This window comes from Arabidopsis thaliana (genome assembly GCF_000001735.4).
Source record: "Arabidopsis thaliana chromosome 1 sequence".
Lineage (NCBI taxonomy): Eukaryota > Viridiplantae > Streptophyta > Magnoliopsida > Brassicales > Brassicaceae > Arabidopsis > Arabidopsis thaliana.
Window position 1 is genome coordinate 21,633,813 of NC_003070.9, and position 16,212 is coordinate 21,650,024.

The following is a 16,212-nucleotide window of genomic DNA, read 5'->3' on the forward strand; positions in this document are numbered from 1 at the left end:
AAGGTTCACATATCTAATTCGCGGGGATATCACAGTACTCACAAATAAATTAACTCGCTCAGGGAAACCAATAGCCAATTCTATAGAAATTGGTTTTACATTTATTTGTAAGAACATAAGATTAGATATCATCATAAATTTTCATGGTTACAACTTACAACTTCACACATATAAAATAAATATTTACAACAAAATTATCATATAAGAATAAATTTATCATTTCCGTGAACCCAATTATATATAACACATGGTTTATTTATTTATTTACTTTTCATGGAATTCAATTACTTGCATTAATTTGTGATGTTCCTTAACGGTCCATGCCTGACGCTACAAACGGGGGCGTGTTGCTGTTTAATCCTCCATTCTCAATGTTCCACCCTTTGTTTGTAGTAAAATGATTGCAACGGTGACAAAAACAACAAAACTTATCACTAAAACGACCATCATTAATATATTATACTAAAAAGAGAAAGGACGAATAGAGACTGTTTACCTAGAGAGGGATCAAGACCTCGATGTTTGAGTTCGCGGTGTTCTTGAGTAAGAGCACATGGACAGCAGAAGCAGTGAATGGCGCCATCGGCACAAGGCGCCTCGGGCAAAGCGTATTGATGCCTCAATTTGGCTCTGTATTTTGAAGCATAGTACCATCCACACCCAATGCTAGACATTGCGACCACCATTAATCCAGCAAGTCCTCGACCTTTTTAATCCATTTTTATTAATAAATCAACTTTGTAACACGATTTGAATATACAAAAAACATTACACGTGTTCTTTATAAAGCCATCTTGAGTTTCTAGTATTTAAATTTCAAAGTACTTTTCACCTTTGATTATATTTTTAATCATAAGTAATATTTCCTACATCTGCAAGATTGTTTTGGAAGATTGTTCTTCTATTTCTTATATAGTATTTGTAACAATGAACTATTTGAAAGTATGATATTCTATCAACCCTGTAAATATAACATTATTATTGTCATTTTCGCGTAAATTATCTACCATCTCATTTAAAAGTTGTACTAACTCTTTTACTTCATAAAAATATATCTATTAAGATAAGTAGAAAGTGGATAAATTCCAATTCAAAATAAATTGATAATAACCGATCTACATATATGTTTTCTTTTAATTCCATTTCATCTCATTAGCGAATATGTGAAATTTTTATTTTAATAGTAGTACTGTATAATGGAAATCAGAAACGTACTTGTTTCTCCTTTATCAAGGATCTCAGCGATCCTCCCAAATGCAACGCAAGGACAAACCCATGTAAAGCAGCCTTCATAACAATTTACAAACAAAACCAAAAAAGAATTATGACTAAACCGATCTTTTAATTTTCCTTAAACTTGTGTAAGAAAGAATTATAAAGTTAAATGAAATTATTACATGTAGAGATATCTTCAGAGAGACAGTCGTATAAACCGGTAGTCCATTGCCCTTCAGTTACTTTCTTCTCATTTTTGCCTTCTTGTTCGGACATTTTTTTTTTTGGTGAAGAGATAACTGATTCAAATTGGTGGTGTTTAGATCGTTTGTTATACTCTAACTATATATAGCTATTTAATTTAAATTATTTTATTTGTTTGGTCTGCATTTTGAATGTTGACTCCAAATTTTATACATATATTTTCTTACTGGTCACAATAAAAACAATTAAATAGAGAATGCAACGTCGTGGTCACTTGTTCAAAAGGAGAAGACTGTTCTTTCCAGGTCATTTCAAAAATCTTATCTTTTATAAAAATTTAATTATTGTTTTTCTGATTCTTTAGATTTTGTTAGGTGTAGATGTTTTTAACAGATATTGCTTCAAACTTAAAAGAAGTAAAACCAATCGACAATGAATAAATTAACTAAGCTAAAAAGATACTCCATTTTATAGACGTTTCACATTTCATAAACGTTGTAGGGACGATCAAGGTTTGGAAAGGGCTTCAAAATGTCTCCAAGACATTTTAACCAAACGGAAATAGCTTGCCGTTGACAAAGACGGTAAAAAGATTACATAGGTTTCCAATATTATAAACATGTATCTAGTCCAATAAATATTTTCAAAAATCATAAACACACAAAAAAAGATAGTTATAATTGTGAATACAGTACTAGTTTTTTTTCTTCTTCTAGTCACCCCTCTAGTCACTGCCTTCTAATCTCTCTCTAGAAAGTGAGTTAGTACTTGAATAGCTTATTTTGTAATTTTTCTTAAATCAAACTATTTTTTTTTTTTTAAATATGGATATAATTTTTATATTGTTATTGACATATCCATGCCATATTTGTTTCTATAAATTTTTGATTTTGCCTTTCCCATTTCCGTTTTGTCCATGTTTTTTTTTTTTTTGTCCATGTTTCCATGTCTCTGTATCTATCTTGGTGCTATTTATTGCATATTACTGCCCAAGTTTTTTTTTTCTCAGATGTTAATATTCCTAACATGCTCTTTTAAATGAAAATCTTATTGGTTCATTTCAATCTAAATCTTACTCTAATATCAGCGATAAATCCTAGTTAGGTTATTCTACTTGAGTCAACAACTTTGATTTGATATCATATTAAGTTTCATAAAATTAAATAAAATATTAATCTAATATTTTCGTCGTAGATCTCAATCCATGTTTTTTTATCACTTAAGTTCTCAATCTCGTTTTAGACAACAAAAAAAAAAAAAAAAAAAAAGTTCTCAATCTCGTCTCACTTCCAATTTGGATAATCACAAACAAATATATAAACAAATCTCGTCTCACTTACCTTATTTTTCCAAACATTTCATATGGAAATTGTGTCATTACATGTTCTAATCTCAATTTATACGGTTTACCCTCAACTTCTAAGCCAACAGAAAAAAAATTACTAAATCATTTTATTTGACCAGTTAAAATGATGTCGTGCTCTTTAGGTCCATTAAAACCCCGGTAAGTGAACTACTCGACAGTTATATTCATTTTAGAAAGATTAGTCGAGTTGTAAAAATCAAAACCACAACATCAATGTTCAAACCATAACCAAAGACCGAGTAACATACTCACAATTCACGCCGAAATTATAATGTAAATTTATTAGATATGTATCTGTTTAAAATATCCCGAAGAAAAATAGAATATAGGTCATCTGATTAAGACAATTGAAAAGTCAAAATTGTTTGTAAATATCTTTGGAATTTCCATCCATGATTTAACTGGACACAATATGCGACCAAGATTTATTCTTGAGTTTTGCATAATTTATCTATGAAATTGCTTAAATTCAATATTTTAATTTTTCAATCTTTGATTTTCTTTATTTATTTGGATGATCATTGCCTCCATCTGAATTCTGATATTTCAGGCTAAGCTACGATTACGTTTGGTATCATCCCGTACGTTAATACAATGTGAAGAAATACACAAAATCAAATGCAATTATACCGTAGTAATGGTATATGTTTTGTCATTTTGTTAATTTACTCACCTCATCTCTTTATATTTATTTTGATTTTTTCTTTTGTTGAGAATATTGCTCATCAAGCTTATAATATTTAGTGAAAAACATAGATTTCTATATGCCAATGAATAAATTATTAAAAACAAAATTTAAATTTTTAAATATTGTTATACGGTGTAATACTTCAATTTAAGAAATACAATAGTGTATGCGCATAGATTTAAATGAATTGATTTGACCATCTATATCATTAAAGTATACTTATCTTTTTTGTCAAATTCTTGAGAGAACTTCACAGTTAAGCGTGCTTGAGCTGATAAAGTCTCATTATGGAAGACCTTCCGAATAGTGATTGTTGGAACCAAGTAAATGAGGACAAAACATTAAAAAATATCATGTGGTGATTTGTAGGGAAGGTAACAAGTCTTTAAAATTTCCCGGACGTAGCGTACCGACCGTGGGACAGAGGTGAACCCACATGCCCGAAAGAAGACGTGGAGCCCACTAGTAGGGACAGTCAGAACGTCATAAGTAGTATCAGATCCGAATTCACATGAGTGTGAAATCAAGAAAGCTCGCTCCATCCGGGGTTACGATCTTGGTGTGCCACGAGAACGTTACGTTCTGTTTGTGGGGATGAATTGTAACACTCCGATTTTAGGAATATGGTGGTGCATGCGAAAACGTTTAATAGAATTGATTTGACTATTTATATCACCAACGTGCATTTATCTTTTCGGTGAAACTTTTTGGGATAACTTCATAGTTAAGTGTGCTTAAGCTGAAAAATCTCAAAATTGGTGACCTTCCAGAAAGTGATTGTTGTAACCATGTAACTGAGGATAAAACATGGAAAAATTATGTGGTGATTTTTAGGATCAGTAACAAGGCTTTAAAATCTCCCAAACGTAGCTTACCAACTATCAGACAGAGGTAAAACTACGGAAACGAGAGAAAAACGTGGAACTCACTAATAGGAACAGTTAGTTGATTAAACCACTCTTTTACTTCACTGATAATAACCATATGAGAATTCTATCCATCATAACTTCTAAAGCTTTTTTAAACAAAAAGTCATTATTATTTTGATATATTTTAGTTTTATAAACTTTAATTTAAAAAATTATATTGAATCAAAATAGGAGAGACATGTGTTTTATGGGATTCTCGTAAATATCTTAGAGTTTCTTATTTAAGAATCTTTCTTCACTCTTTTCTTCCTTGAGTGAAAAAAAAAAGTGTTTGAAGTAGGAACACGAACTCAATAAAGAATAAAAAGATGATAGATAACATAAAACGTAGGAAACTCGTATTTGAAGTCCAAAAGTTTTAGTGAATATGCTTGGCCTACCTTAGCCCCATAAGTACTACCAATTCATATATAAATAATCCCATCACGAAAAGCGACCTTATACAGTGATGGAAAATGATTTTTGCACACTTCAGTCGTAGTCTAGAAATCCATTAATGAGAAACAACTTTTGTTTATGAAACACTTTATACATGAGTTTTTAGCTAGGGGATTATCACTAGGAAATATGATTGTCGTCACAAAATTCTCAAATTGTATGATGGGGACTAGTTTGTTCCACACCAAGGATATGAGATCGTTGACAAGCTCGGTGAAGTTAGAGGTGAGAAAATGAAAAAAGTAAAGATGTATGTAACACGAGACGAGATATACCAAGCCTCGGCTCACCTTATATAAAAAATACTTCAATAGAAAATCTTTTAAAGTTGTTGCACACACTTATTGGGCTTACAGACAACTAAAACAAATACTTAGCTTCTCACCAACCAATTTCTTATTCTACGCAAAGTATTGAGATCATTCAGAATCCATAGATCATTCAGAATCCATGCACACGAACGCCTGCTTCTCGAACAAAGTAAATTCCTTCTTTCTAAGATTAAAACAAAAGCTAGCTCTTGATCTTTTTTCTTCTATGAAAGGCCTAATCTTTTATATATACACTTTGGTTCGGTTCTCCTATGAATTTGTACAAGCACGTACGACGAAAATTATACATGTTGAAATAGGCTTTTTACCTATGGATTTGCATATTATTTTTATAATCATACCAAAAAGTGTTACTTTTACATGTGACTCTGTGAGTTTAATTAAGTCCGTTTATCTTTGCCAGCAGCTTATTTGAGTTATTTAGTTTATAAAGAGTTCTTTTTTTTTTGTAATAAAAACATACCTATTTGAATAAACATTGAGTGTGTTATTTGTACAAAATAAAATAATTTAATAACACATCTTTTATTTTTTTGATACTACTGATTAACAAAACTTTATAAGTTTTTTTTTTTTTGTTCCTTTTTTAATCTTACCTACAATGGTTCCAAGTTCAGTGTAGCGACATTCGCTTCATTCAATGTCTTTGTTTCTTAACCACTACGATTGGTTTATTATATCTATTGTTATTTGTTGTTTTCTACTTGAACATTACCACACAACACAAGTGTGAAGTTTAAATGTAAAGACAAAAGTCTGGATTCCAGAAGAAGAAAAGAATATACGTTATAGATTCTCTTCACACATGTCTACAATTTCTTAAGATCGTCAGCCTTAATATTCTTTTATCAACGTAACATAAAACTTTTGTACATTATCAAAAAAATATAAAAAAAATTGTAACTTGAAATGATAGATCAATGTAGCTTGTCAATGGATGCTACGTCCGGTTTAGGACCTCCTCCAGCACTTCGATATTTTTTTGCGGGTTAAATCTGCAGCTCTGAATATGATTGTAACCCTTTTTGTTTTGTGACAGTGAATTTTACGTTGTGTATGGAAGTTTATTACTATGCATAGAAAAAATGTTTTTTATATCCATGAATATGAACAATGTGATTACATTACATATACCTTTTATTTTAGATCTCCATACACATTATTATACATCAATACTATGATTCAAAAACATAATATATTAGCCAATACTGATAATCATCATAATTATGTTAAAATCATTAATAGTCTATTAAGTAAAATATAAAAATAACCATCTATTAAATTGAAAACGTTTCACTTTTGGATAAATTTAAATTATCATGGCATTCTACAGTGTCTATAAACACTTAGCTCCAATAATGTTAACTTTTCTGAAATCAATATAAAAATAACCGAAAATGGTTGCTAAATATTTCTTATGTGATGTGTATATAGCCACTTAACTCTTATTTTCACTGATCACACCTTCAAAAATATATAGTTTCGTAATTTAATAGATGGCTAGAACAATTATTAAGACATTAGGTCATCTCCATTGGTCATCTCCATTGGTCACATACTTTAAAAGTTTCTCAAAAAAAAAATATAATAATATTTTATTATGATTTAGTTTCTGTGCAATTATAAATACACACATATACACATAATCTCTCAATCATTACTCTAAAATTTCTCTGCAAAGAAACTATTCTCAATCTCTCTCCTATCTCTCTTCTATTTTATTATTATTTTATATTTTTTAGTTAATGAGAAACTATGTGAGAGACTACTGATGGAGATGGTTTTAGATGATAAGTAGATGGTCAAGATAATACATCCCAGTCCTTTTTTATTTATTTGTTGAAGTAATTTAGATATTCAATTGATAATTTGGATGTCTCTATAAGAAACAAAAATTTACCTAGAAATGACATGCCCTAAAATGTTTCAAATTACGTAAATTATCTGTATGAGAGATCGTACATTTTGTACTATTTTGTACCATTCTGAAACCGCTTACTGCTCCCATTTACTATTAAAATTAAACATTCTAATTACTACTTAACTTCACCAAAATCGACCTATAATTTTTAACGATGATGTCTTTGTCTTATATAAATACTTAAACAGACACACATGCATGTCTCGTCTATATTCATTGACTCACTTGGAACTATATATGAGTCATGCCAATCACTAGCAGCTCTGAAACTTTTGCGAGCTTCTTCAATGACTGGCTCTGCCGTCACAGGCAATTCGTCCAACAACTTGCACACCTTGCTGATGAAACAACCATTGTAACTCCAATAGAAGAAGAATCTCTTGTGAGTAACTTTCTTTCTCACTATCTCCAATACTACGAAGAGAAATCAGTTGCCATGTCCGTGGCCGGTGACGATATATATGATTTCTTCTCTCCACCATGGCTCAGCTCATACGAGAAACTCATCCTCTGGATCGGAGGTTTTAAACCAGGTATGGTTTTTAAGCTCATAACCACTTCTGTTAATGACCTTACGAGCCACCAAATAGACCAACTCGAGAGCATTCGGTTAGAGACTAAACGGAGGGAGAGAGATTTGATGCGAAGGTTCGCGCTTCTACAACAGAGCGTGGGGGATCCACTTCTGATGGTTCCATTTAGGCGCATCGGAGTGTTGAGGCTTGGCGAAGGAGAGCAGCCAGAAATGGAGGATGCAATGGAGGTTTTGAAGGTAGAGATGATTAAAGCGATGAAGAACGCTGATCAACTCCGGTGTGTGACGGTTGGGAAAGTGGTGGAGGTTCTGAATCCACGGCAGTCGATCAAGCTGCTAAGAGCCGCTGGAGAGTTTTATCTCCGGCTGAGAGATTTAGGTGTGTAGAGAGAAACAGTTCTTTGCTAGGACTTTAATGTTCTTTTTTTTTTTTTTTGAGTGTTCTAAGTATTTCGAAATCAGGTTTGGTCTTATAAGTGAACAACATTTGTTCTACAATAAAAACAAATCCGGTAGTGCTTATGTATAGGTTTGGGCTTTGGACATGAGTTTTGTATGTAATTACGTTTCATGCCATCGTACTTTTAGTTCTCTAGTGAGAGTTGATCCTACTTTGTAAATGATAGTCAGATTTTGATGAATGATGTAAGAAAGATAGTGGTTTATTTAATCAGCCAATCTTCTATCCCTTTCTTCATTTTCTTCCCCAAAAATGTCTTCTTCTTTATGTTCGATTGTAAGAAGCCTTTGAATAAACAATACAGTCCACAACTTACCGTAACACAAAATTAATTTTTACAATTCATGGCATTCAAGTTGGTGGTAAGTCTTCTAGCTCTTGCTCTTGTTACATGTAGCTTATATTAAGATTACTTGCAGTTCTCAGTAGGCATTGATTTCCATACATATTGACTAGTTGGGCCTTGGCGAATGGATAGGCTTTTCTTGTTCAGCGTCTAGGTCCGCCCATTTTTGGGTTTTGAACAGTATCATGTTTTAATTCATATGATCTATTGGCTAAAAATTAGAAATTCTTATATCCATTTTTGCAAAAAAAAAAATTAATAGGATAAAATGAAGAAATTAGTATCTTTTGCTTTTCTTTCTCTTGTTATGGCCAGTGATAATAACAATTTAACTTACCCATTTCGATAGTCCATGCTTCTCATATGTTTTTCACGTTTCACCGTCGAATTTAAAATCTTCTTCACTAATATTGAGGTACTAAATATCATGTTTTTTCAACTTAATAGTGTTTATTGGCAGAGGCGCTCAAGGGATCACTCTCCCATGAAGTTGCCTCATTTATAAAATATTTAAGCGGCAAGAACACAAAAAGACCATCTTACTATCTACTCATGCACTTGACTTGAAACTTCTAAAGCTGTAGAAAACTGATTCTCCATAAATACTTTAAGTCTTTAATAATCAAAATTCCATCCAATTCTTCGTTGCACCATGGGAGCACAACAAGTACTGAAGTACAAATGAAATAGAATTGTCTTCCATTATTATCACTAACCCTTTTACTTTCTGGAATTCACATTATGTAACGGATCATAATTCGATTCCACACGTAGTGCATTACTTAGTGCACGATTGCTTCATCATGACTACATGTAAAAACTAAAAAGCATTGGTGGGTTTGACAAAAAACTGTTGACGATACAACTTCGGTTTATGCCTGCTGTCGGAAAAAACCGATACCTAAAGATGCTTCTTTTCGTGGTGCAGATTTTGGTTAAGAGATTGGGAAACCATCCATAATGGCTTGTAAGAATCGGATTCGTATGTGCAGTTGTGGTGATAGACACCTTGGATGAGACAATTCCTTCCGGCTTAATGTTATGTTTCGAATTAATTTAGGCAACATTTTCATGAGTTATGAGAACTAATTCGTTTTGCTTTTCAGGAATTGTCACTCATAACTTTTTAGTCTGGCAGAATCAGAGCATCTCTCTAACTTCATATTAGATTGATGCAATGCATCTCTACTTTAATTTGAAACTTTGATGCTTAGTTTTGTAGCTACGTGACACTAGTTGCGTCAACTCAAGATTATATTAGATTATATAATTTATAGTATTTAGGTTACTATTGAGTCTTGACTCCATAAATAACCAACTGTTTATGTATAGGTCTATGACTATGATACGAAGTAAAAATTTAAGCATATACCTATAACTAATTATAGAAAACAAAACTTGTGACGAGTGTCACGTATTTTTGTAGTCATCATTTAAGCATAATACTATTTTTGTGTTACTATACGGACAAAACTAGAAAACTCGTAAACAAGAAGAAACAATTAATTTGTTTGAGGCTGATACTTTCTTACTTCTATGGTTTACTTTCTATTTACCTTGTGAGTGATAAATGACAACCCTTAAATCTATTTATATATGTCCCAAAATCCGACATAATAAAGAACAAAACTCTTGAGAAAATACTAGCTAGCCTTCGACGCATATTTGATATTAAGTCACTATTAACCAACAGTTGATTAAAATTAAACATGCGGGTAATAGATACTAATAATTTTAGGGTTCTTCCAAAATATTGAAGTGACAGCATTATTGTGCGTTGGATGTAGGCAAATGGACATCACATCACTATATTTAAAGAAAGGTTCGCATAATTACGGTGGCTTTCTATTAATTTCCAAAAATGTACATTGTATAGCGTCACAACTTCATAAAGGACGTCGTCGCATAGAAACAAAAAGCAAAGTACGCAAACATGCATAAGAAGAATAGTTTTTCATATTAAATAGTGGATACTAACATTCGATTTTCCAATCCGCAGAAGGAGAAAAAAGAAACTATTCGTTTGTTTTGAATTCGAATACAAGTAAACATACAATGCTAAATGGAATATGAATTCCAAGAATTCATATTTTCGGTCCTTAGATATGTTCATGGGAAATTAGGAACCGAAGGCTAGTATTTACTCGAGTGGTTTTTTGTTGTTTTTAAAACTATCAATACTTGTGTGTTTACGTACCCTACAAACAATTCATTCGATTCTAAAAACTATTTCATAAACGTGTGGATTTCAGGATTTTTCACATTGCTTTTGCTGGCCCCAAGATTAGTCGGATCTCATGCTTGTTGACCCAATCGAGAACCTGGCTCGGAGCGCATGGTGTCCGTTACATCGGATCACCCGAGTTGTCAAAATAAAAATAAGTTTTAAAACAAAGTAAAAACCTTATAGTTTTGATTTTCTATGTTTTAATATTATATTAGAAACATTTTTTGTATTACAAATTGTTAATGATTATAGATACAGTATGCACTAACAACCACATTATGTTTACAAAATAGCAAATTGTAAATAAGTTTAATATTTACTCCATATTTTTAGTTACTTGGATTTCAAGTATTTTTTCCTACGAATATTTTGTTTATGTGCTAGCAAGTATGTTTTATGATTTGTATCACATTATTTTCAAAAAACATTTATTTGAAAAAGGCACACAATGGCATCTTATTTTGACAATTTTTTAAAACACTATTGTTATCTACTCTCTCCGTATTTTTATGATTGATTTTTAAGATTCTTAAATATTGATTAAAAATTATTTAATTATTTTCTAAACTAATATATCATTTACAATCTATTTAAACACAATTCACCCAATAGTAAATACCGCTATAACAGTCACTGATATCTACAATTGACCAAAATACAGCTTTGGAGAAAACAATTCTGCAACTTTTGTGATTTCATTTTAACAGATAAGTTTAAGGAGCTTTTTATTATCTCAACATCACAACTGCCAAAAAAATAATCATAAATATGAATTTGCTTACACGTAAACGGCAAAACGCTAAAATTTTGAGGAATTGCTTATGGACAACATAAAAGCAACCAAAAACAAGAAAAAGAAAAAAGAGCTTTTGTATTTGTCAGCAAAACAAAGATAGTGTTCCAATTTTGAAACAGCCAGGCAAATAATGGTAATATTCGGCCATAACTTATCACAAAAAGTGGCAGCAAACACGTATAGTGGATTCTGCGAATTTGTTCCACAAGTTTGTGGACAATTTTTTGTATGCTTTTTCTCTTTGTTTTTCGTCCTTTTCATAACCCTTGTCTTACCACATTCACATTTTTACACACTACTATTGTATATAATATTCAACCTTCTGATAAGTATAGAACTTTGCACTTTTGAATAATTTCCTTTTTTTAAATTTGATTGTGGATGTTTTGTGAAGCCGACAGTATCACTCCGCTTGATCTCCACTATCAGAACAATTTGTCTTCCTCATATATAAGAGAGAAATATAATAAGAAAAACGCACCACAACTGATATGGCACTATGTGGCCACAACTTTCATACTGTTTCTCTTCCACATTTGCTTATCGACAAGAATACATATGTGATATGTCCAAGACTAGAAGTATGAAGAAGCTAGCCGGTTTCAGTTTTTGGCCCACTAATGTCTGTTTGGTTTTGTGTCTTCTCTCTCCCCTTTACCATGAAACTTCAAACAGCCACCCCACAAATTTTATATAATTTTCTAATGATCATTATCGATTCTCTTCCAACATGTTTTGCAAGTCTCAATAGGAAACAAATGTTTAAAATTCAAAAAAAAAAAAAAACCATTGTTTAATCAAACAAGTGCAGAAATGGTCATTTTGTTTTTTAAATGACGGAAGCAAAAATTCTAAATAAGTAAATTTAATTCTTTTTTGTTACGCTAATGTTTTTTAAATTATATGTAAATATTAGAAAAAAATTATTGTTAGCTACACGAATTATAGGAGAATACTTCGTGTAGCTAAATATACAATAATATACTTGACATGATCATATATTCTGCTATAATTCGTAAAGCGGGTAATCTTTTTTCCTAAATATTATGTACTTGATAACATATTATTCTACATAATTTCATGACGAAACAAAATTCTTAAGAATATAAAGTTGAGATATATTTTGGATAAGTGTTTTTTTACAGTACCAACTCAAGCTTTTGTAATTTATATATACAGTTTTTTCGCCACGGTCCAGAAGAAGAATGGATAGGAAAGAAGAAAATAGTGAAGATAGTTGATAAGGCAGCTTTTGTTTGTATATTTATTTATTTAATATATATATATATATGATTTGCTTTTGTCTTGTTTCCCCAGTAAGTTTTTGTCCCCAGAAGCAAGGCAGAGAAATTAGTCTATCTCTTCCAGGCAACCAATTTCATTTCTGTTCACAAATATAATAATTGCTAGTGGATCGTGTTCTCTCTTCCTCACCACTTTTCTTTTTAAATTTTATATGATGCTACCTACTTGGAATGCATATCTCCACAAAAAATATTGTTTTACCAATCGGTATAGAGTTTTGTTAACATCAACTCTATACCATGAGAAGCATATCCAAGCTGGTTTAATATTCTAGTTGGCGAGTAGTCTTTCGCATCTAGATGACTTTGAAATAATGATGTATTTTTTTTCTCACGTTCAAGTAAAAGAAAAAAAATTAAATAAAAAAAAAAGACAAAGAGAACCATCAAAATTTCCACACTGAAGCAGAAGAATGACCTGCATGTCTGCAACGTATTCTGCTATTATGGAGTTCTGCTGAGACTACAAAAGCTAAGAAATACCACTCGCTGGTCACTCTTACGTTACATTCTAGAGTTTTAGAAGCATTCAATTAATCATACTTTATCTTTAATACTCGAAAATTTTAGGAAAAGGAGAGAGTTATTATACCTTAAAATATCATACATAAATATATGGTTATTAACCTATTATACAAAGTTAGAAACTAAAGACGATTTAATACGTTATATTTTTATGCTACTTACGTTTATTTCTTAAGCATACCGACTCATAAAAAGTGAGATGACGAGGATTGAAACGTATAGTAAGAAAGTAAATATCTTACAACGATTTAGAAATGTTCGAAGTTATGTTAGTGAATACTGAATAGAACAAGGTTTAATTTCATTTTCAGGAATTTTTGAGAATTAGCCAATTACGGTGTAAATTCATAGAAACAGATGGAAATCACATAGGATACAATAGACAGAGAGAAAGCAAGAAATAATATATAACAAAAATATCGATATCCAACTGAAGAAACGATAAAAGAAAAGAGATAGTAGAAGATTTTGGATGAGACTAAATCTTCATAAAAGTCTGTCCATATGTAAATTTTTTAAAGATAACCTTTTTGCTAGTCTTTTGTGTTCCTCTCAATTATGTATGTATTGTATTACCATTTTTGACACATAATCGGTTTCACGTCTTTGATTTTTTTTCCCAAAAACATGCATGATTTTGTATAATAGTTAAGAGTCGACATATGATGACAAGGCTTGTGAATACATACATGATACATCTCTCAAGAAAATAAAACATGAATTTCTCACTGCACCAACTTACTCACTTGCATACACTAATGACGTGTTATAGAAGCCTGGTCGGTGAACCTACTTACACATGGTTCATGATATAAAATCTGAGCAGAGAGCAAGTTGACCCCATATCCCCAAATATGTTATCACTATGCTACTCCTACTTCATTTTTCTCTACCAATACTTTCAGAACGTAAGATTTAATAGCCGCCCAACATGTAACTTGGGGCTACGCGTACAACTAACTAAGTAAATAATGCATGGCTCATTTTTCATAAAAAAAAAATTATTTTCGTAAAATGCTCCACAAATCTTATATCTAGAACCTTAGTAATGATGAGAGATATTAGAATCTAGTCGAATCCAAATAATGGACCCCAAATGACAATATAATTAACCACTACCATTAAGAATTTCTCTATGTATAGAAAACAATTAACCTAGTACTTAGTTTATTCTTCTTTTTCGTTTTCTAATAAAAATGTTGTCTTTTTGTTAACTATTGAAGATGTTGTTGTCATTAACGTGCTATTGTAGATCTCGTCGTCTGTTCCTAATCCAACTATTATAGATATGTTTTGTCAAAATCTATATAATGATATCTAGAACTTATAAACATATGAAAACTAAGTGACCCACATGCATGACATTTATTTAGAATTATATCAATGCACAAAGGACATTTGAACAATAGACTACGGGTCCAAATAGTCAAGCAACACCCAAGATTTTGTTTCTTAATATTGTTTTTGTCATCGTAAGATTCTACAAGTTACCTCCTGAAAGTTTGTGGAAGATAAAAAAATTCTTTTTGTGACTAGCCATCATTTAAATGACAATATAAAATCTCGAACTTCTTATGTCTTATAGGTTGAACATTTCAAATGCTAGACAGAAAATTAGTTGCGTCATTTAAATTAGTTCTAACCTACTTAGGTTTAATAGACATAAAAAAACATAGCATCTTCATATCAAACAACTATGTCACTTCCAATCTTTCTGGTGTATGTCACTTCCAATAATATGGAACGAGTTCCTCAGAACCGAAGCCAACTTGGATAAGGATTTTGCCTCACACGAAGATAATAACACAATTTTCTCGTTGCATTGTCTTTTACAGTCACCTTGCTATCTTCAAGATAACTCTTATCTTCGATTGCGAAAGAGAAAAAATATCAAATCAATGGGACCAGAAAGATAAACAAAATGAGAGAAGCATGTCCTCTGGTTGTTATGGGTTATGCTTGACACTTGAATATTTGTGCAGACAAGAAGAGAGTTGATTTTGTTCACATGGATTTTGTTGCTCACTACTTAACAAAAAATGGCAGTGTTTTTGCCTTGAAACACGAGACAGCCACCACTTCTCCAAGCATTTTACTATAACGCCCTTTGTCTCTTTCCCTAATTGGAACTACTTAGTCACACTGAAAGAAGGATCTTTCATATTTCCAAAAAGATCTACCATTTTAAAATGAGTCTTTTAAAAAATGATGCATCTATCTTTGCATAAACCTAAGAAGAAGTCCAACATTAGGTGAGTTTGAATCAAAGTAATTCTAAGTTATGCAATTTACTAGAAGTAATCAGCAGCATATGAATTAAGTACTAATAAAAAATAGTTTAATTAAAAATATATATATAACAAAACTATATGTTGATTGACACGGATCATTTTAAAAACATTTGTGAACTGTCTTATAGAGTAAATGTCCATTTCAAAAGAGTTGGATATGCACATTAATTATATAATGTTTGAATGTTGATCATGCTCTTATGACATGTTTTTAAGTCTCCACATAAGAACCATGCAATTTTCCATGAATTAATAACTAAACGTCGTTAGTCCGACTAGAAAAATACCATGGATAATCCAAACATGCATAGTTCAATAAGTGTGTAGACGTGAAGATGTTGTCAAGATCTTTTCCAGACATTCCTAGTCAGTACCATATTCAATGTGGATATACATTAGCGCAACATGCAAAAACGGAAAAAATTCCGACCATGTCACAAACTTCTCATTTAATACCAACAACCAAACCGGTGTGGCATGGAGGGTCAATCCAACGACATATCTAAGGACATGAGTCCTAGATCTAGGGAAAATATTCCTATCAAACATACTTATCCAAGACTAACAGAGGGACTAAATATTATTCAAGAAGTCAATTTACAAATCAATGCAGATCATAAGTCTCGTTTCTCCAA

The 16,212-nt window shown here is 31.5% G+C and overlaps 2 protein-coding genes and 1 long non-coding RNA gene across 3 annotated transcripts; 2 read left to right on the plus strand and 1 right to left on the minus strand.

The window, feature by feature from the left end:
• Positions 1-45: 45 nt before the first annotated feature.
• Positions 46-1,532, minus strand: AT1G58320 (PLAC8 family protein). The gene is made up of 4 exons (NM_104612.2): positions 1,398-1,532; positions 1,216-1,287; positions 497-706; positions 46-381 (listed from the first exon to the last, which is right to left on the minus strand). Exons 1-4 carry the CDS (start codon positions 1,489-1,491, stop codon positions 311-313), a joined length of 447 nt encoding a protein of 148 aa, NP_176128.1. The 5' UTR covers positions 1,492-1,532; the 3' UTR covers positions 46-310.
• A 5,746-nt stretch (positions 1,533-7,278) lies between these two features.
• On the plus strand, positions 7,279-8,229 carry ZW2 (transcription factor-like protein). Its single transcript, NM_104613.4, has one exon. The coding sequence runs from the start codon at positions 7,338-7,340 to the stop codon at positions 8,013-8,015; it is 678 nt and encodes a 225-aa protein (NP_564730.1). The 5' UTR covers positions 7,279-7,337; the 3' UTR covers positions 8,016-8,229.
• A 3,600-nt stretch (positions 8,230-11,829) lies between these two features.
• On the plus strand, positions 11,830-12,210 carry AT1G08237. Its single transcript, NR_139394.1, has one exon. It is a non-coding gene; the product is annotated as an other RNA (long non-coding RNA).
• Positions 12,211-16,212: the final 4,002 nt, after the last annotated feature.